This window comes from Triturus cristatus, chromosome 3_1 (assembly GCF_964204655.1).
Source record: "Triturus cristatus chromosome 3_1, aTriCri1.1, whole genome shotgun sequence".
Classification (NCBI taxonomy): Eukaryota; Metazoa; Chordata; class Amphibia; order Caudata; family Salamandridae; genus Triturus; species Triturus cristatus.
In genome coordinates this window covers 667,772,513-667,794,143 of record NC_140583.1, presented here as the reverse complement: position 1 = coordinate 667,794,143, position 21,631 = coordinate 667,772,513, and the positions used below count along the sequence as shown (strand labels likewise).

At 42.1% G+C, this 21,631-nt stretch overlaps 1 protein-coding gene across 1 annotated transcript in view; it reads right to left on the bottom strand.

Annotated features, from left to right (window-relative positions):
- Nucleotides 1-261: 261 nt before the first annotated feature.
- The window catches only part of PTPN5 (protein tyrosine phosphatase non-receptor type 5), a 542,249-nt gene continuing 520,879 nt past the window's right edge, over nucleotides 262-21,631 (bottom strand). The window contains exons 12-13 of the mRNA XM_085644723.1: nucleotides 2,514-2,627; nucleotides 262-1,641 (exon numbers count right to left, since the gene is read on the bottom strand). Coding sequence (XP_085500849.1) covers nucleotides 1,548-1,641; nucleotides 2,514-2,627 — 208 coding nt within the window. The 3' untranslated portion in view covers nucleotides 262-1,547. The remainder of the gene's footprint in view (nucleotides 1,642-2,513; nucleotides 2,628-21,631) is intronic.

The window sequence follows — 21,631 nt, the reverse complement described above, 5'->3', positions numbered from 1 at the left end:
TCAGTATCGAACACAAACACCACAGTGTCCTTATCTGCAAGGAAGTTGCAGAACACAAAGAAGAAACTTGCCTATTCAGGCTATTTAAGTTTATGTTTTTTCCCGTTCTGTTACTGTTTCTTTAATGACATGTTTGCACATGTGACTTCATTAGATTTATGATTTGTTTCTGTTCAACCTTGCCACTGTGGACAACCAATAAACAATATATTAAACAAGAGCCTCATTTCAGCAATTATCTAAACAGACTTCGGCAGTTGATAGTTTACTTATATTCATTTATTTATTTTGAGACATATCTAACTTGATTGCTCTAAATAGCACCACATATGTATTTAATTATCACTTTATTTATCAATTTATAATTTTTTGTACACCTGTCCAATTTAACATGTAAGTCTCTTACAAAATCCATGTGCCTTTTCTAAGGTCATGCTTAACTAAATATGAACATTTGCAGCAGATAACAGGTTTTAAAGATTAAAAATACATAATTTACAAATGGATACAAGAGTGGGAGACTTTATACATGTTTACATTTAAGCAATTGATTTATTAAAATTACCTTGTACTTTAAAATAATCAATATATGCCCCTGCATTGGTGTAAAATCTCATTGCACTTCTAAAACATCTATCAGTAGTAAGGGTTTGCAGTCAGCCCCTAGTGGATAGAGAACATTTTATTAGGAATTGGTTCAGCTGAGGTGCAAGCGTAAGTTATTGCAAAGTAGTGTTTAAGAAGTTTTTTTTAAAATAATGGTGACATATTGATAGCTTCAGATATCTATCTAATCAAATGTACAGGAGGAAAATATGTTTTTGCTGCATTAACCATAGTTAATCCTTTTTCCTTGTAATAATTGGAGGTTAGTGATTTAAGACTGCCCAGGAAACTTATTGAATATGGAGTGCATATTTCTCTTTACTCCTCCTCAGTGTTTGACTAGAGTAGATTAGTAGTCTCTTGAAAAGTTTCAACTGAAGCATGAGTTATAAATATGATTTCAATATGAATCAGCATAAACAACTTAATACAGTAGCTCAGAGGATTCATGAGACACAGTATTCGGTAATTCAAGAAGTGAAAACCAAATCAGAAAAGTTAAAAAAGTTACTTTCTATAGTAGTCACCACACAAAGAATATATCTCAGCATGACATTTTAAAACAGTTTCACATTGCATTTGGAATATTGGCATGACACATATTTTATAAATAGCAAACAGACAGTGTTTTAAAACATTCTGTAACAAATGAAGCTATCTACTTGTATTTGTAATACAAATATTTCCATTTTTGGTGAACATTCTATATCCTGCCACGAGTTGTAGAAACAATAGTACAGCATCTCAGTCCTTAATTGAAGATGGAAACAAGAGCAATAAAGAAAGCAATACCAAATAAAAACATCAAAAATATTTCTTATAAGAAATGAGAAATCTTCATTCAAGATTGTTACATTCCACTTGGCCTCAACCAGTTTTGGAATTACTCGGACTCCGAAAAGAGTTCTGTTGGTTTCAGCCATAAGATTTGTCCTTACTTTTCATTCCTTCTCCTTCTTTGAGAGATTTTTTACAAACAAGCTTAGAACATGGTGAACAAACTGATATTGTTCACATGTCTGAATCATTCCTCCCCTAAAACAAAAAGAAATGCACGTTAATCAATTTGGAAGATTTAGTCTTTTATCACTAGACTGCGGTCGAACAGAAGACGTAATGTACTTTGTTTTCAGCAAAAAGGAAATGTTTCTGCTGCCTCGACACAGTGGAAAGTGTGCTTGGTTTCCTAATAGAGAGTGACAAGTACTGCTAATTTATCTGTTTGGCTACTTTTCATAGGGAAATTGGCCAGATTTTTGCTTAGAATTTCCACAGCATTTCAGCTAGAGTCTGATTTGTCATGTTCAGGTTACGTTCACAGACTAATCATTGTCCCTACAAAGGTTGGTGCAGATTTCAGACAATCTAGCACACTAGGAATTTTGGACTTCTCAAAACAACAGAGTTTTGCAAATACTGGCAACAGCAAAATCATAAACACAAGCCGAATCTTGGATTGAGGTAATTTAACTACTAGAAGAAGTTACTATTCATTTTACCTTCAAACTAGGGCTACAGAGCCTCAATTAATTGAGAACATTTTTATCAGTTCTGTTTTCCATGCTGCAAATGTTAATACAATTTATTACTTATTTTTAAAAGTAATATAAGGATACCAAAATGTTTATCCGAATTGTGCAAAAATCATGTTTACTTCCACGTGTTGGTTAGACTAGACTGCACTGTCTATTTCCCTGCTACATCCCGTCGGTGCAACTCTAACAAATAAAGCAAAAAATAAAGAAAAGTCACAAATGCACTGTTGCAATGAGTATGTTTGTATTATTTTCTTAAAACGAAAGAACATCTGATGTGGATGGAAAATAGCAATAAAATACAATTCTGAAACATGCTCTCTCTTCCAGTAGATCGGAAAGTACAGGAAGAATTTTAAAAAGTTGAGTTACCTGTCCATCCGTAACTGGCAGGTTGTTCTTAGGATATCAACCACACCTTCATTCTTCAACTGCTTGCAGCCTATGCTGGTGGCAATGAAACATCCTGTTCTGCCTATACCTGCACTGGATAACACATAACAAATAACGTTTTTGTTGTTACTTTGATTATTTTTGGGTAGATTAGTTGTGATCACTAAACTGTTTACTAACTTTAGTGGCTTTGTGGAACACCATATCAGTAACAAAATTACTAAAGATTGCACTGAAACAAAGACACAAAGGCACAACCATTTACACCATCATTTCTGTTTCTGTGAAATGCAATGAAGCTCATGAAATCTGCACCAGGTCAAGTGTAGATCAAATTGACTTTACCCTACCTTTCACAATGATAAGTGCATTCCTCCACATATTTAATGTGCTAGGAGAAACTCTATTTGAGTAAAATATTGGTTTGTTCCATTTTTTATGTTATAAGTAACAGGAATAGTAATACATCAGTTTATGTGATTTCTATATAAACAACCATTGACAAAGACAGTCCATCTCAGCAGTTAAACCTATTAAGTTTGCCAATACCATTTGTTTGGCTCAGGTAGCTGTATTGAATTTACACATTTCCACTGTTACTATTTTTCAAAAGGTTTAAAACAAACTAAAGTGCATTGAAATATGACTGCCATGGATGCATGGATGCAAGTGAATCCATGGAGGACATCTTTGATTGCATTTGCAATATTTAAACAAATGCCATTTAAAGATGGCCACAGACAATGCATCCCACCCACAACAGTCATCCTTAAATGATTTTTTGTAATGATCTTTATTGAGGTGTCATAGGATACAAGATATAATTATAATAAGTGATCGGTTTACATATCAACACCATAATGCAATCCTCAATATAGTCATATCAACAAATCCCCAACAAACCCCCCTTCCCCGCTTCTCTTGTGCCAGGTCCCACAAAACGTACTTAGGGGCACCCTTGTTCAGACAGGCCTTGAAGTAGTTTCAAGGATAACTTGACCCACAACAGGAAGTGTATTTTGTTTTCCCATTCCAAGATAGCTGCCATGTATGGGTGCACATCCAGAGCAGCCATTCTGGAATGGAATTTGCCCATACACAAGGGAAGCGGTCTTGAAACCATTTTAAGATGGCTGCACATTGAGAAGGTGGTGGGTACAAAAGATTAAAAAGTTTTTAAAGAAATCATGGCAACTGGGCAGGCAGGAGAATGTTTGGTGGGGGTATGGAGAGAAGATAGGGAAATGGTGAGCAGAAAAATAGAATAAAATAGTCCCTCACAGCCCCTGCAAATCAAGGATACGTTATGCAACCATTATACAACGAGAGCAAAATAAGACCTAAAGTCTACTGAACCAAAAGCTGTGAGATAGAAACAAACCATCCAGTCATGAGCAAGGGGCTGACCCAAATCTTGCTGTAAGCATGTGTAATGTTTTGGGTCTATAGCTCCTGCTTATCTATTACCTAAGATTTTTTTTTAATCTCTTGCTCACAAATTATACGCTGCATATATTGTCACAATTTTTTTTTTTGGTGCAAAAATCTTTCTGTAATATCGGTTGGTGAAAATTGAGTTTGCTTCTTTCAGTAATAAGCAAGCATGAAAAATTGAGTATATGCTCTTGACCTGTTTTTGCACTGCTGCAAAGCTTCTATAAATGATCCAATATCCTCAGCATTAGAACCTTGCTCACCGCTTTCTTTCAGTCCATAACCTTCTAACGTACGATAAATCAATACCCATTTACCCTCTGGCTAACCCTAAAGATATAAAATTGTGTTTGACAACACTCCAATATTCAGAAATAGAAATTTTATAGATTTTCACCTGTTGCAAATTTATGACATCAGTCACCTATTTTACCTGAGTGCTTCTGAATTAGACATGGAGGCATTAGTTAGCATTCTTTGCCAGCGGAGTACACAAAGGAAAGAGGTGTTGAAAGATTCAGAGATGGCTATTCCTTCAATGGGTGCACAGTTGCAAAATATTAATGTTGCTGGGAATACAGAGACACACACATTTTGTTCATTGGTCTAAGTCTGCAGAGGCTGTGAAAGTGGTACGTCCCTGCTCTTTGTAATCAGAAGACGAGAATAAAGTAGTAACTACTCCCACCTCCCAGGAGATTTATTACCATGGAAAAATAATCTTGTAATCTCTGTGAAGTCATTTGGGTGTGGGGGGCACGGGCATAGAACACATGTGAAATTGCTCCATCTCTTTGTACGTATAGCCATTTAATTTGCCACCCATGGTATCAATGTCTCCCATCTGCCCACAAGAATCCTACCATCATTACCACAGTGGCCATCATCAACCACCATAATGAAATTCTCAGTAAAAAAACGAGTACTTGTAGCTACCAACCAGAGGTAGCATCCTCCAAATTAAAACCAAAACTAAAGGCCACGAAGGACAAACTTATAGGTAACGCAGGGAAGGGTAATGTTGCAAACCGTTCTCATTCACTGAAAAGATGCAAAATTCTTGAACTGCACATAGCAGTTTGGTAGCTCACATAAGATTACATTAAAGGACAAACAAGGGACTCCATGGAAGATGTAGTTAGGTTTTGTAAGATATAGCACACAAATATAATTCCATTAAAAAAGATTAAGTAATCTAATTCAAGACAAGAATAATATAGAAAATTCAACTTCCAAATTGGGAACCCAATTCGAATAGTGGAATGCATATTCAATTGATTTAGGGATGTATTTTCTCTGCAGAAGAAAGACAATTATCATTGACATGCTCCCACAAAGCCTAGTTAATATTTACTAAAATGGTATTTAAATATGAATCTGATTCTATATGTCCTATGACATACACATCCAATATTCTGAGCTGAATGTAGATGCATTGTGTATTAATGGGGATACCCGAAATGCTACCAGACCCGGGTCAATATTACGGTACAATATGAGGGTGGTCACAGTAACAGTAAACATTTTTAGACACAAAGGTAAAATTAAACCAGCATTCACAGTGCCATATTTGGTATTCGCAACAAATGTCATTTATTTACAAAAGGTATAAACGTAATCTGAATGTGGCAACACAGTTGCTCTTTCATCACCACATAGTTCTAATACATAGAAAAATAGGTGCTCAGGTGTACAAAAGAGAAGATAGAGTGTTGTTGGTTAATGTGCAACCGTGAGGAGGGTGGACAAGGAAAAGAGGTGTGACATGTACACATCACATTTTCGAAGTACAATTCCAGCCTAGCATAGGTCAATTGTTCCTATGTAACACAGAGCCTTCGAAGTACACTGTTGTCAATTCACAGTTATCAGGGCTTGTGCGCTAGTCGTAGTCTACGTTTCGACCCCTGTTAGAACAGCTAGGTGATTCCAGCCTTAGGATGGGGTATTCTTCAGGACAGTGAGGATAGAGAGCACCTGGAGGGGAAATGAATATTATGTAATTAGAGGGGAACGCCTCGTACCAAAGTTATGTCCACGCCCTGGGTACTCCGATTTAACACACAGATAAACGTTTTTTGTTAATACAGAGGGTATTTGCACACAGCGCCCAGCGGTTTTCTTTTGCAGATTTATCTTTCCACCATGTTGTGATTTTTAGTCTTTTCAGCAGAGCCCTTTGTCCTTTAATTCTTCCAGACTTTTATCTGGGAACTGATTAGGGTCGCATGACCTACGGTCTGCACTGCGTACGTGCACGGCAGGCCGTACTCCCCGTGTGTTTAGTAAGTTGCCCTAACGCAAGGAGTGATTCATCTTCAATGTTTTCTCCTGGATTCATTCCTAAATCCAACTTTTTATTTTGTGTTTCCTCTACATACAGGAGCTCAGTCGAGCCCAACTTTCGTTTTACTGCCCAGCACATTGACAGACACTGGAGGCACTACAAGGTAATGCTTACCTTAGATCAGCCGCATTCCCTTCACCCTTTGGAGACATAGTGCCCCTCTAATTACGTAATATTAATTTCACCTCCAGGTGCTCTCTATCCTCACTTTCCTGAAGAAGACCCCATCCTAAGGCTGGAATCACAGTGTACTTCGGAGGCTATGTTTTACATAGGAACAATTGACCTATGCGAGGCTGGAATTGTACTTCGAAAATATGATGAGTACATGTCACACCTTTTTTCCTTGTCCACCCTCCTCACGGTTTCACATTAACCAACAACACTCTATCTTCTCTTTTGCACACCTGAGCACCTATTGAATTGAATTGAAATTAAATTTATAAAGCGCAGCATATACCCGAAAGCGTCTTGGCGCTATACATTAAATTTGAGAACATGCACAACATAAGGAAGGCCGCTCTCAGATTTAGAAGTTTTAGGCGATTTGTGTAAATAGCCATGTTGTCAGGTCTTTCCTGAAATGGATCAAGGAGGGAGCTGATTTTAAGGTGATGGGTAACGTATTCCACAACCTAGCTGCTGATCTAAAAATGCTCTTTCCTCCCCAGGTAGCCTTTTTAAAAGGGGTGGTTATCACGTTCCTAGCTGTTCCGGACCGCAGGGTTCTGTTAGGAACATACCACTTCAGTTTATTTCTAAACTGTGTAGGTCCAAAACCGTGCAATGATTTAAAAACCAGGCATACGACTTTAAACTGACATCCCTGTCTGACTGGGAGCCAATGTAATTTTCTTATGGCTTCTTTGGCAGAGACATTCTTTGGAATGTTCAAGATGAGGCGTGCTGCCGCATTCTGTACAATCTGGAGCCTGTTAAGCAGGCCTGAGTTGGTGGTAAGGTAGAGGCCATTGCAATAGTCCAGACGGGAAAGGACCAGGGCCAGGGTTACAGTTTTTAAGAGATCCTGTGGTATAAACTGCTTTATTTGGTTGATTAGTCTAATGGCCCGAAAGAAATGGCTGTGATTTTGTTAATTTGGGCCTTGAATTTAAGTTCTTTGTCTATGATAATACCTAGGTCTTTAGTTTTAGCTACGGGTGCAGGAAGCACTCCGAGTACAGGTGGCCACCAATTGGGTATCCAGAGAGAGGGTTTATTACCAAAGATGATGACCTCTATCTTAGTTGCATTCAATTTTAGACAGTTGACATCCATCCAATCACTCACATTCTTCATGCAGTTCTTAAAGGCTTCGCCCTGGTGTTTTTCTTCATTTGTTAAAGACACCACGATCTGTGTATCGTCAGCATAGGAAGCTAAGACGAAACCAGCTTCTTTTAATATTGAGGCAAGTGGCGCAACATATAAATTAAAAAGTGTGGGGCTCAGGGCAGAGCCCTGTGGAACTCCACAAGGTAAAGAGAATTGTTTAGAGGTTGCTGATCCCATTGTTACGTTAAGTTGCCGATTGGTTAAAAAGGATTTTAGGAGTTCTAGTGCCATGCCTTTTATTCCTGCTTCTTGAATACGGGCAGCCAAGATCTCATGGCTGACCGTGTCGAAGGCCGCCGAGAGGTCAAGCAACACCAAGGCGGCCGTGCCTCCTTCGTCTAGAATTGACCGAATATCCTCAGTAGCGGTGATTAAGGCTGATTCGGTGATGTGAAATTTCCTGAAACCATGTTGTGTTTCATCCAGTAAGCCAGAGAAATCAATGTATTGAGTAATTTATTTATTCATTAACTTCTCAATACATTTGGCAGCGAAGGGTAATCTTGCGATAGGGCGATAGTTACCGACTTCTGAACTATCAAGATCAACTTTCTTCAAGAGAGGGAGAATTGAGGTCCGTTTCCATTCAGTGGGAAAAATTCTACTGATAAATACTGTGTTAATGATAGAGTCCAGATACACTGCCATATGTGTAGGGATCAAATGTATTATACTGGGTGGGCAGGGATCATATGGAGAGCCTGATTTAATTGATAGAATAAGGTCTGATATTTGTTCAACTGAGGGCATTATAAAGTCGGATAAGCCAGTTAGGTCATTCTTGGGGTAGGTATTTTAGTTACTCTGCCGGTCGATGCTTGTGAAGTTATCATAAATGTCAGTCACCTTTTTTTGAAAAAAGTTAGCCAACTCATTACAAAAGTCCTGACATGCTTCATTAAGACATCCCTTATTGGGTTTAGTCAATTTGTCGACTACCGAAAAGAGAGTTTTATTGGTATCACAGGCATTACTTATTTTTGTTCCCAATTAACTCAGACTGGTCACACTGCCCTACTAAAAAAGGCCCTCATTTCGCCCATACATTAGAAGGAAGGGACCTGAGTAAGATTTTAATTATCCACGACATGGAACATACAATAGATATGATGACCTTGGAGAGTGATGGCACCCTCCCCCCGACCTTCAAAGGTAGAGGGTGTTCGTCAATCATTGATTATATCTTGGTCTCCAGGCCCCTTAAGCAACCAGGGCCAGGGTTACAGTTTTTAAGAGATCCTGTGGTATAAACTGCTTTATTTGGTTGATTAGTCTAATGGCCCCGAAAGAAATGGCTGTGATTTTGTTAATTTGGGCCTTGAATTTAAGTTCTTTGTCTATGATAATACCTAGGTCTTTAGTTTTAGCTACGGGTGCAGGAAGCACTCCGAGTACAGGTGGCCACCAATTGGGTATCCAGAGAGAGGGTTTATTACCAAAGATGATGACCTCTATCTTAGTTGCATTCAATTTTAGACAGTTGACATCCATCCAATCACTCACATTCTTCATGCAGTTCTTAAAGGCTTCGCCCGTGTTTTTCTTCATTTGTTAAAGACACCACGATCTGTGTATCGTCAGCATAGGAAGCTAAGACGAAACCAGCTTCTTTTAATATTGAGGCAAGTGGCGCAACATATAAATTAAAAAGTGTGGGGCTCAGGGCAGAGCCCTGTGGAACTCCACAAGGTAAAGAGAATTGTTTAGAGGTTGCTGATCCCATTGTTACGTTAAGTTGCCGATTGGTTAAAAAGGATTTTAGGAGTTCTAGTGCCATGCCTTTTATTCCTGCTTCTTGAATACGGGCAGCCAAGATCTCATGGCTGACCGTGTCGAAGGCCGCCGAGAGGTCAAGCAACACCAAGGCGGCCGTGCCTCCTTCGTCTAGAATTGACCGAATATCCTCAGTAGCGGTGATTGAGGCTGATTCGGTGATGTGAAATTTCCTGAAACCATGTTGTGTTTCATCCAGTAAGCCAGAGAAATCAATGTATTGAGTAATTTATTTATTCATTAACTTCTCAATACATTTGGCAGCGAAGGGTAATCTTGCGATAGGGCGATAGTTACCGACTTCTGAACTATCAAGATCAACTTTCTTCAAGAGAGGGAGAATTGAGGTCCGTTTCCATTCAGTGGGAAAAATTCTACTGATAAATACTGTGTTAATGATAGAGTCCAGATACACTGCCATATGTGTAGGGATCAAATGTATTATACTGGGTGGGCAGGGATCATATGGAGAGCCTGATTTAATTGATAGAATAAGGTCTGATATTTGTTCAACTGAGGGCATTATAAAGTCGGATAAGCCAGTTAGGTCATTCTTGGGGTAGGTATTTTAGTTACTCTGCCGGTCGATGCTTGTGAAGTTATCATAAATGTCAGTCACCTTTTTTTGAAAAAAGTTAGCCAACTCATTACAAAAGTCCTGACATGCTTCATTAAGACATCCCTTATTGGGTTTAGTCAATTTGTCGACTACCGAAAAGAGAGTTTTATTGGTATCACAGGCATTACTTATTTTTGTTCCCAATTAACTCAGACTGGTCACACTGCCCTACTAAAAAAGGCCCTCATTTCGCCCATACATTAGAAGGAAGGGACCTGAGTAAGATTTTAATTAACCACGACATGGAACATACAATAGATATGATGACCTTGGAGAGTGATGGCACCCTCCCCCCGACCTTCAAAGGTAGAGGGTGTTCGTCAATCATTGATTACATCTTGGTCTCCAGGCCCCTTAAGCATAGAATTACAGCAGTGGGGATTGAGTGGAGCCCATTTAGTGATCATAATCCACTAATAATGCAAATTCAGTATTTGGTCTCACCAAGGATATGTGTAGCGGGGAGCATCGCCGAGAGGGCGACAGACCAAGGTAGGCGACTCAAATGGGCTAAAATCGAGAGTGCCGCATTTTATAGAGCCTTGATGGAGCAAGGGAAGCAGCCCATCGAAGAATGTTTAAATCTTGGAACTGATGGGCCACAACTATTAGATGCATTTGGGAGGATCACTAGTCTGGTTGAGGGGCTTTTGACAACACGTACCCCAAAAAAAAACCCCAACCAACCAAGATGGTTTGATAAGGACTGCTCACGGGCCCTTAGGGAGCTAAAAAGGTGCCTTAAACACAAGCCTAGGGAGCCAAACAGGGTAACCCAGTGCAGAGTAAAATATAAGGCCGGGGTTAAAAGGAGGAAATTAGCACTACAGGGGGAATTGTGGGCAGATTTAAGGGAGGCAGCAGAAAGAAGGGATTTCACCAAATTCTGGAGTATAATTAATAAACCCTGTTCCCACGATAGCCGCACCCCGGAGGTTGGCGCAAACATCCTACCGGAGCAGTGGGTCTCCCACTTTAAGAGTCTGTATAATCATGGTAATGAGCCTACCGCTCCGGAGGAAGGTGCCGCTTCACAGGAGCAGCTGGTTGAGTTCACCCTAGCAGAAATAACTGAGGGTATCGAGGGACTATCTAAAAACAAGGCACCCAGCCCAGATGGGTCTCCACCTGATCTGTTTATCAGTAATGAGGAGTTATGGGCCCCGATCATGACTAGGGTGATAAATGCTGCCATCACGTCTGGTTTGCCACGATCCTGGTCAACTGCCATCATTGTTACCATCTTTAAGAAGAGTAACAGGGACAACCCCCAGTGTTACAGGCCCATTTCGCTGATCGACGTCTCTGCGAAGATCTTGGGAAGGGTAATCCTTAATAGACTAACTGAATGGACCGAAGAAAAAAACATCATATCGGACATTCAATATGGTTTTAGATCGGGGAGGTCAACTAGTGATCAATGTCTGAATCTTTACATGTTAGTCGCCAAGTACACTAAAACAACTAATGAAACCATCCATTTAGGGTTCATGGACTTGGCGGCTGCCTTTGACCACGTAAATAGGGACAAGCTGTGGCTAATGATGAGCCAGCTTGGTATTGACCAGGGTCTGATTACCATACTTAGGGAATTGCACAGGGACACCACAGCTAGGGTACGCTATAACACTGAAGGGGGACTTACTGATCCCTTCGTGTGCACAAGTGGGGTGAGACAGGGGTGCATTCTTGCGCCCTTTCTCTTCTCACTATACATCAATAATCTAGAGCAGACCCTGATTAATCTAAACACTGATTGCCCAAAAGTTGGCACGCGTCACATCCCAGTTCTGCTTTACGCAGATGACGCAGTGCTGTTAGCCCGTACCCCGAAAAGTTTACAGATCCTAATCAATGGCTTTGTGAAGTTTATGGGAACTTTAGATCTCTCCGTTAATCTTGGCAAATCATTCGTTATGATGGTAGGCAATAAACCCCGAACCAAGTATACACATAGAATTGGGACTCATATATTGGAGAGGGTGCATACCTTCTCATATTTGGGCATACTGTTTGATGAGACGTTAAAATTTACCCCCCTGGTAGAAGAGAGATTTGGGAAATTAATCTCATCAAATGGCGCAATAGCCAGTCATGGGCGGAGGTTAGGGCGATGGTCCCCAGAACAAGCAATGATCTTGTACAGTTCTATTTGTTGCTCTAAAGCTCTGTATGGGGCCAAAGTCTGAGGCTTTGTGGATATGGAACAACTGCAGCGGGAGGAAAATAAAATTATGCGATCAGTGCTAAAAATTCCGCCAAGTACTCCAGCCGTTATCGCCCACAGTGAGTTAGGGAGGCCATACATCACAGACATGGCCAAGTACAGACCTATTTCATCGTGGCTCAATGTGTGGACAAACCCAGAAGCTGCGATGAGCAGGCAAATACTGACAGATTGTTTAGGGAGAGAAAGGTGTATGAACATACCCTGGCTTAAGTATGTCAAGACTAATTTGGAGAACCTGGGCCACTCAGATCTTTTTGTTAATCCATCAGCGATTAGGGTTCAGGATAAACTCAAGATTAAAGGACTGTTTCGGGCCCAAAGAAACACAAGCAGATTGTTAGTAGAAGGGATTAAGGGATCAGTGAATGCGCATAGTGCCGTTAAGACCACCGAGGGAATGGAACCCTATCTTTACCTCATGCACAATGCCCAGGACAGATTTTTAATATCTTTTTTTAGGCTCAATCTTTTACCATATCTATTAGCTGAGCCATTAGGCTATACTGTTTCGATTGAGCAGAAGGGTGCCTGCGGCTGCGACAATATGTCTCCGCAGGACACCCTTCATTTTGTATTTTTTTGTTCCTTTTATTCAATGCCGAGGCGGAGATTCCTAATTGACATTCTAAAAAGGACGAAACTGACTCAACTTAAACCTGCATTACTCTTCTTACAACAGGTGGCCGATCCACTGACTTTGTGTTGCGTATTGAATTTCATTAAAGTTGCACGGAGATTAAGAGCAACTAGAGGTCAGGTGTAAATTGTGATTATCATGAATTCATGTACCTCTTTTGTGAATATGTATTTCTTTTTTTAACAGAGTTCTTATAATGCAGATTTAATTGTTTTTTTAATAATGAATTGTGTATATCCTTTTATGGTGTTTTTAACAACCGAATAAAGAACTACTGAACAGTAAAATAGTCTGACTTGGCCTTTAACATAACTTTTTTGTGTTTAGCAATTTTCACTTTGTATGCTATTTTCTCCTCCGCCTCGTAGTTCCTTCTCCATTTTTGTTCCTGTCTCCGACATACGTACATTCTCATTATACCAAGGTTGAGACAGCTTCCTTTCTTTTTTTAATGTACGGGAAATGGGGGTTATATTATCCAGCATGGTATTTAGCCAACAGGAGAAAATTTCAATATTGCGGTCTGCGGCTGCATTCACCTCAAGTTGGCAGGGAGTGGTGGCAATCGCCTCTGTCAAAGCGTGTGTCTTAATTTTGTGCCAGGCTCTACTAGTAGTATATAATGTCATCGGTCTATGTTGTCCTAATTTTGTGGCCAACATGGACCAGGTAACCACCCAATGATCTGACCACGTTATTGGGAAGGATGGAGATAGCATAAGATTTTCCCAATTGGAGAATAAACCATCCAACATGTGGCCAGCTTTGTGTGTTGGACCTGTATTAACTAAGGGCAGTCCAAATGAGTCCATGAGGTCAATGAGTTTAATGGAGTTGGGATCTACCAAATTCTCTAGATGAAAATTAAAATCACCCAGCACCATGTATCTGTCATTAATAGTAACCGTTTCCATCAAGGAACTGAGTGTGTCTATAAAACAGTTCCTATCTCCTGGGGGACGGTATAGCAAGACTCCTTTGATAGCAATTGAGTCTGGAGGTTCAATCGTGAAGGTCATAGCCTCAGTACCCAATATTTGTAATTGATCAAACCTAGCCTTGTAATTGTCAGGGTATAAAATTGCCAAGCCACCACCTCTTTTGTGTTGCCTATCTGATCTGAAAATATTGTATCCAGGCGGTGTGGCGGCAATAATATCGGGATCAGAGCTCTCATCTGCCCATGTCTCTGTTAAAAAGGCAATGTCTATGCTCATTGTGAGAGCAAGCTCATGAAACTCTAATTGATGTTTCACCAGAGATCTGGCGTTGAGAAGCAGGCAATGGATATTAGATTCATCTTTTGTGGGGGGCTGAGTTATATTCACTGATGTTAAGCACCTAGTACTCATAGGAGAGCCAGGTAGCACTCCATCTATAGCCGATATATTACTTTCTCTTAAGGCCAGTAGTTCTTCACGGGAGTATTCAATGAAGCTTTTATGGTCCGGAATTCCTGGACCAGGGGTTCTAAGTATTAGAACTATGTGGTGATGAAAGACCAACTGTGTTGCCACATTCAGATTACATTAATACCTTTTGTAAATAAATTACATTTGTTGTGAATACCAAATATGGCACTGTGAATGCTGGTTTAATTTTACCTTTGTGTCTAAAATTGTTTACTGTTACTGTGACCACCCTCATATTGTACCGGAATGTAGATTCAGCCTATATTCTAGTAATGATATACCAAAGAGTAAAGGGCTAAGTGGGTCATGATAGCAGTAGTGCAGTCTAGAGACATATCTTACTAGCTGTACTTAACTTGACGTTTTATCAGCAAAGGTAAGTAATTTCACAAATATAACTTAGTATAGGTGTGAATCTAGAGCCCTTTTTGGCACCTCCAATAACTTGACTGAACATTATTGAACACTGTTCTGAGATGTCCAACGGAGAGGCAGGTATGAATGGTCGCAACTGAGGTACCAACCTGTTCACTTGCTATTTAAAGCTCTCATAACACCACCAAAGCAAGATAATATCTCTCTAAGTTAATGATAGCGATATGTGACTACCTGAAAAACACTGGACATCAACTACATCAGTGTTTGGATGTCAACGCTATAACATGGAATTGTAACTGATTGCCTCTCTCATCGCTAGAATGTATGTTTAGCTGATAAATATTCATGTTGGAGATCATAAAATAGTAAAGTTTCCTCACTGCTATGAGTCATGCACTATCATTCACAAAAAAACACTTCTTGCTGATCCTTGTAAAGGCAGAGATTATTAGGCAAGAGAAGTATATTCTTTTTGTTAACAATATTTAATTAATATTATTATTAAACACTACAAGCAGTCAACACAATACTGCCACAATTACAGAACCTTGAGAGAAGGAAGGCAAAAAGGACCATTAATGATAACAAGTGTCATGCATATCAGATAAACAAAATAGCATACAAGATGCACGGTCAACCAGGTCCTCATAACCAGCAGGCTCGACTACAGCAACGTGTTCTACATAGGCATCTCCAACCAGCTCACGCAAAGATTCCAGAACATCAAAAACACCTCTGCCAGAATTATCCTAGACATCCACAGAAGTGCTCACATCACTCCCTACCTCACTGAACTACATTAGCTTCCCATCCAGAAAAGCTGCCTATTCAAGCTGCTCATCCACACCTACAAAGCTCTCCACAACACGGGACCAGCATTCCTCAATGGCTGACTTCATCTCTACCACCCTCCAGACAACTATGATCTACCTATCTCACCCTTGCCGGGGTCCAGCACATCCACAGATGCAAATCAGGAGGGCACATTTTCTCCTTCATCTCCTCCAAGAACTGGAACAAACTTCCTCAACACATCAGGACAGCTCCTTCACTTCTCAACTTCCACAAGAAAGTGAAGACCTGGCTATTCAACTAGGAGCTTCACCAGGCCTACGTTCCTTCTCCAGCGCCTGGATACCCTTACAGGTGATGAGCTGCACCACACAAATCGACATAACATAACACCTTTAAGGGCAGCAGGAGTTTTGGGTGACAGGCTGCCTAGAAGGGCTGTGTATAAGAGGTGATCCAATAGTATGGTGTTAGACCTGCCATCCTTAGGGTGGTCTTACCCAAAATGTTTTCCATGCTTACCTCCTCTCTTTTCTGATTCATTTTGTTGGCCATAGGGCTCTGAACACTTTACCACTGCTGTCCAGTGCTAAACTGCATGTGCTTCTCCCCTAAACATGGCAACATTGGTGTATATGCTATTGGGATATTTAATTTACTTGTAAGTCCCGTGTAAAAAGGTATACCATGTACACAGGGCTTTAGAAATTAAATGCTACTAGTGGCCCTGCAGCACTGACTGTGCCACCCACCCAAGTATCCCTTTAAACCTGTCTCAGGCCTGCCACTGCAGAGACTGTGTGTGCAGTTTTACTGCCACTTTGACTTGAATCCTGAAACTCCCCTTTTATTACACACACTTCACACTTAAGGTAGGCCCTAGGTGAACCATAAGGCGGGGTGCTGTGAAAGTAAGAGTTAGGACATATACTTTTGAGTTTTGCATGTCCTGGTAGTGAAAAACACCAAAATATGTTTTTCAATACTGTGAGGTCTACTCCTCTTATAGGTTAACATTGGGATTTCCTTAATACACTTTAAAGCTATAATTCCTGATTAGAATGGAGTAGCTGGGCCATGTTTTATATCTTTGTAATTGTAATGGCAGATCATCTTCACTGTTAAAGTTAAATTTGACATTACTATTTTAAGAAATGCCACTTTTAGAAAGTGACCATTTCTCTGCACTTACAGATCTGTGTGCCTGCCTCCTGTCTCCAATACACTTCTGGGTTGGATGACAGCTAGAATTTGTTCATTCACTCTGGACAGACAAAAACACAGAGAGGTTAGATGTGTCTGAGTACTCATCTGCATTCTGAAGACTCTTCCTGGGTGGAACAGGAAGAAGGAGATGACACTCACACCTGAATAGGCAGTGTCCTGTACCCATACAAAGGTTTAATAATCTCCCAAGGCTAGTCTGAAACCGGTCTGGGAAGAAAGGGCTTCTGTGCACTTCAAAGACCCTTCTTTGAAGTTACCGCCACTTCAAAGGCACAACTGGTATAATGACTAGGGTTCTGGCCCCACCAAATCAGATACTTCTGGGCATATAACTAAAGTCAGAAGAACTGCTATGCTGCATCTGGGACAGACACTGTGCTGACCTGTGGATTTGAAATACCTATTTCTCTGCTGTGCTGCCCTGCTGCCTGCTGCTCTCTGACCGTGCTGAGGGAGGGGTGGGCTCTGCCTTGCAACCAAAGTGATCAAAAAGGGCCAGTTGGCTTGCCTCCTTTTGCTTGAGACTCAGGGCTGTGAAAGTCTCTACCCCTGCTCCTGTGCCTGGTCTATTGGAAGTGGATTCAGAAACTAGTAAAAGAGAAATCAACGCACCTCCAGTCTGTGTGTAGCAGAACCGGCGCATTGATCCAGCTGCGGCTGTAGAATCGGAACATCTCTCTTTGAACTAACGCATTGCCTCTAGAGGCCAAAACATCCGAACTGTGCATCGCCGCCACAGCAGTTTGGAGAGATTGACGCATCCCCTCAACTGTGTGGAGAAACCCAGCGTATTGCACTTCAGAACCAACACATCTCGGCTCAGTGATTCATCTATGGAACTGATGCATCGCCAATACTGGTTGGAGAAAATGAACAAATGTTACTTACCTGTAAACTGTGGTTCTCCAGCATTGGTGTCTTTCATAGATTCACATACTTGAATATTCCCCGTCGTCGAAGTGGGAGTCCCACGGTACATAAAAAGCAATAAGTCTCATGTATATAGATAAATACATAAACCATATAAGAATAAAATACATATATAAATAAACTTTATATAGTTCAAAATAACATATCAAGTGAAAAGTACCATAGGATTAACATTGACACATAGGAAAGCATTGAAAACCAGGAATCACTTTACTGACATATTCATGTCGTTTTTATAGTCCAAACTGCGGCCAATCAGGCGCAAGCACCCTCTAGAACCTTCTCCTCAGAGGCTCAGGCCCTCAGATTTTCATAGCACAAGAGTGACAAAAGAGTCTACTGAGGAGAAGAGAGCCTCTGAGGGGAGGAGGGTGGGTCGCATGTGAATCTATGAAAGACACCAATACTGGAGAACCACAGTTTACAGGTAAGTAACATTTGTTCTTCTCCAGTATTGGGGTGTCTTTCATAGATTCACATGCTTGAATAGAATAGTGAGCAGTACCCTGCAGCCTGAAAAGGCCGTATCAACGTTGCATGAAATATAATGACATTGCATGATAAAAATAGGCAACTGATAACCCCCAAGGAGGAGGGAAGTAGCAGAGGCTCACCTTATTTAAAGAGATTTCGAAGAACTGCTTGGCCCACAGCTGTATCAGCCTCATTGATTGTATCCAGGCAGTAGTGCTTCGTGAACGTGTGCCTGCTGGACCACGTAGCTGCCCGGCAAATCTGATGGATAGGCACACCGGCGAACAGGGCAGTGGATGAGGACATTGCTCTCGCAGAATGCGCCCTCACTCCAGAAGAAAGAGGCTTGCCAGCCTTCTGATGGCAGAAAGATATTGCTGAAGAAACCCAACGTGCAATTGTTTGTTTGGTAACAGACTGTCCCTTACAGGTGCGCCCGTAGGCCACAAACAGCTGATCAGACTTGCGAAAGGGTGCCGTTCTGCTGATGTAGAATTTGAGACACCTCTTTAAGTCCAACAAGTGTAGACTCTGTTCCGCTGGAGATTGCGGATGAGGGAAAAATGTTTTCAAAATTACGGGTTCATTGAGATGAAAATCGGACGGCACTTTAGGCATGAAAGCAGGGTTAGTGCGGAGAATAACACAGTCCGATTTAAATTGAAGAAAAGGAGGTTGGATCGTAAAGGCGTGAATGTCACTTACTCTGCGGGAGGAAGTCAGTGCAAGCAGGGGGGGCCACTTTCCATGTCAAAAATTTGAAATCCGCTGAATGGATTGGCTCAAAGGGCGCCTTCATGAGCTGTGCTAATACGATGTTAAGATGCCACGTGGGTGGAGGATGCCGAATGGGCGGAAACATCCGGAAGAGACCTTTAAAGAATTGCTGTATTACTCTAGATGAATAGAGAGAGGACGTGCCGTCCTGACGAAAGCGAGATATTGCCGCTAGAAAGACCTTTAAGGTGGAATGAGACAATCCTGACTGTGCCAACTGCAGGAAGAAAGGCAGAATCTGTGCCGGGGAGGCGCGCACTGGATGGATATGCACCGACGCACACAAGTGACAAAAGCACTTCCATTTTAGCTTGTAGGTCTTCACTGTGGAAGGCACCCGTGCCCTAGCCAAAACTTCTCTGCAGGCCGGCGGAATGTTCAAGTGAGCAAATTCAAGGTGCTCAGGTTCCAAGCAGACAATTTGAGTGAACTGGGATTCGGATGGCAAATCCGACCGTCCTTCATCGTTAGCAGGTCCGGCCTTGGGTGAAGAAGGATGGGTTCACATTGGGAGAGGAGGTGCAACTCCGAGAACCATGCCTACCGAGGCCACCGTGGAGCAATCAGAAGAATGTGGCACGGTTGTCTCCGCATCTTCCACAACACTCGAGGAATCAGAGGGATCGGCGGAAAAGCGTAGGCAAACATCCTGCACCAATTGATCGAAAGGGCATTTCCGCACGACCCTCTGTGGGGAAGCCAGCTTGCGTAGGACTGGCATTTGCTGTTCTGTGGGGTTGCAAAGAGATCGAGACTCGGACGACCCCAAAGGCCGAAGACAAAGTCTAGAGACGGCTGATGCAATTCCCACTCGTGGGTCGATGACGTTGACCGACTGAGTGCATCTGCAAGAATATTGGAAATGCCGGGCAGGTGGACTGCAAGGAGCGTGATCCGATGGAGTATGGCCCAATCCCAGATCTTCTGAGCCAGCTGGGACAGCAGCGGATATTTTGTCCCACCCTGCTTGTCCAGGTAGTGCATGCTGGTGGTGATGTCCGTCTGAATGAGGACTGACTCCCCTTGAAGCTGGAACCGGAAGGATTTGAGCGCCAGGAAGATTGCCATCAGCTTCAGCCTGTTGATATGCCAGGAACGTTGAGCTAGTGTCCACTTGCCTTTGACGGACAGATCTTGAAGGTGTCCGCCCCCCCCTTCCAGGGATGCATCTGTGGTAAGAATGAGATCTGGGGCTGTCGTCAGAAAAGACGTTCCAGCTGTGATATTGCGAGGAGGAGTCCATCAATGCATAGCCTGAGCCATGCGAGCGGTTACAACAATCTGGTCGTTGAAAGAACCGGAGACCTGACGCCATTGCTTGTCCAATTCCTCCTGAATAGGACGACTCTTCAGTCTGCAATGTGGGATCAAACAAATGCATGAGGACGCCATCCCCAGACAAGACTTCAATATGCGGACTGAAACAGACTGCTTTGATCTGATAGAGTTTGCGAGCTGTAGAATCCGTGTTTGCCGATCTGCAGAGGCGAAAGCCATGGCCATGGCCGTATCAATGGTAGCGCCGAGGAAAGTTTTGCACAAAGCTGGCGTGAGCTGAGACTTCTGTATGTTGATCGACAGGCCCAAAGAGTGAAACAGAGTCTGACAGCACTGAGTGTCGAGGGCTGCTTGGTGGGAGGACTGAGACTTGATGAGACAATCGTCTAAATATGGGAATATTTGGATGCCTCTCAACTTCAAATGGGCCACCACCGGGGCAAGGACCTTTGTGAAGACTCGAGAAGCTGAGCGAAGCCCGAAGGGCAGAACCTTGAATTGAAAATCCCTGTGACCTACACGAAAACGTAGGTATTTCCTGTGGCGTGGTAAGATCGGTATATGGAAGTAAGCGTCCTGAAGATCGATTGTTGTCATGAAATCGCCCTGAGAGAGGAACTGAAGAATGTCCTTCAGGGTGATCATGCGGAATGACTGATCCTTTATGAACTTGTTGAGAAACCTCAGATCGAGGATGGGGCGCCACTCCCCCGATTTCTTTAGTATGAGGAAAAAACGGGAATAGAACCCTAGACCCTTCTGTGATTTCGGAACCACTTCGATGGCCCCTTTCTTGAGCATAATGTGGATCTGATGGAACAGTTCCTTTAGATGAGCGGGAGGAGGTCCGGATGGAGGGGTATTTCGAGGGACCTTTACAAATTCTAGGGCATGGCCCTTTGAAACAATGTCAAATACCCAACGGTCCGAGGTGATTGAGGACCAATTTGAAAAGAATTGGGAGATCTGTCCTCCAACTGGGGAAGGGGGAAAACTGTGAAGTGGGGAACTTAAGCGTAGACAGTCATTGTTTCTTGGAGGAGTTTCCTCTATAATTTGACTTGCCTCTATACGATCTACCAGTCTGTTGTCTGTAAGACTGTTGAGTCTGGGATGAAAAACGTTGGTGCCCTTGGTTGTAGGAGCGGTACTGATTTGAATTCCCACGAAAGGAAGATGTGGTGCTGCATCCGCTAGCACCCCGAAAAGGCTGCTTTCGAAACTGGAGTGTGCCGAGAGAACGAGCCGTCTCCGTGTCCTCCTTGATTGTTTGCAGGGCGTCCTCCACATGCTGCCCAAACAGGGATTCCCCATCAAAGGGTATATCCAAGATCTTGGCCTGGACCTCTTGGCGGAAAGAAGTGGAACGCAGCCAGCCCTGCCTTCTTAAAACAGCCGCTCCCGCAAGCTGTCGAAATCCAGTGGAGGCGATGTCTACAGAACAATCAATGATT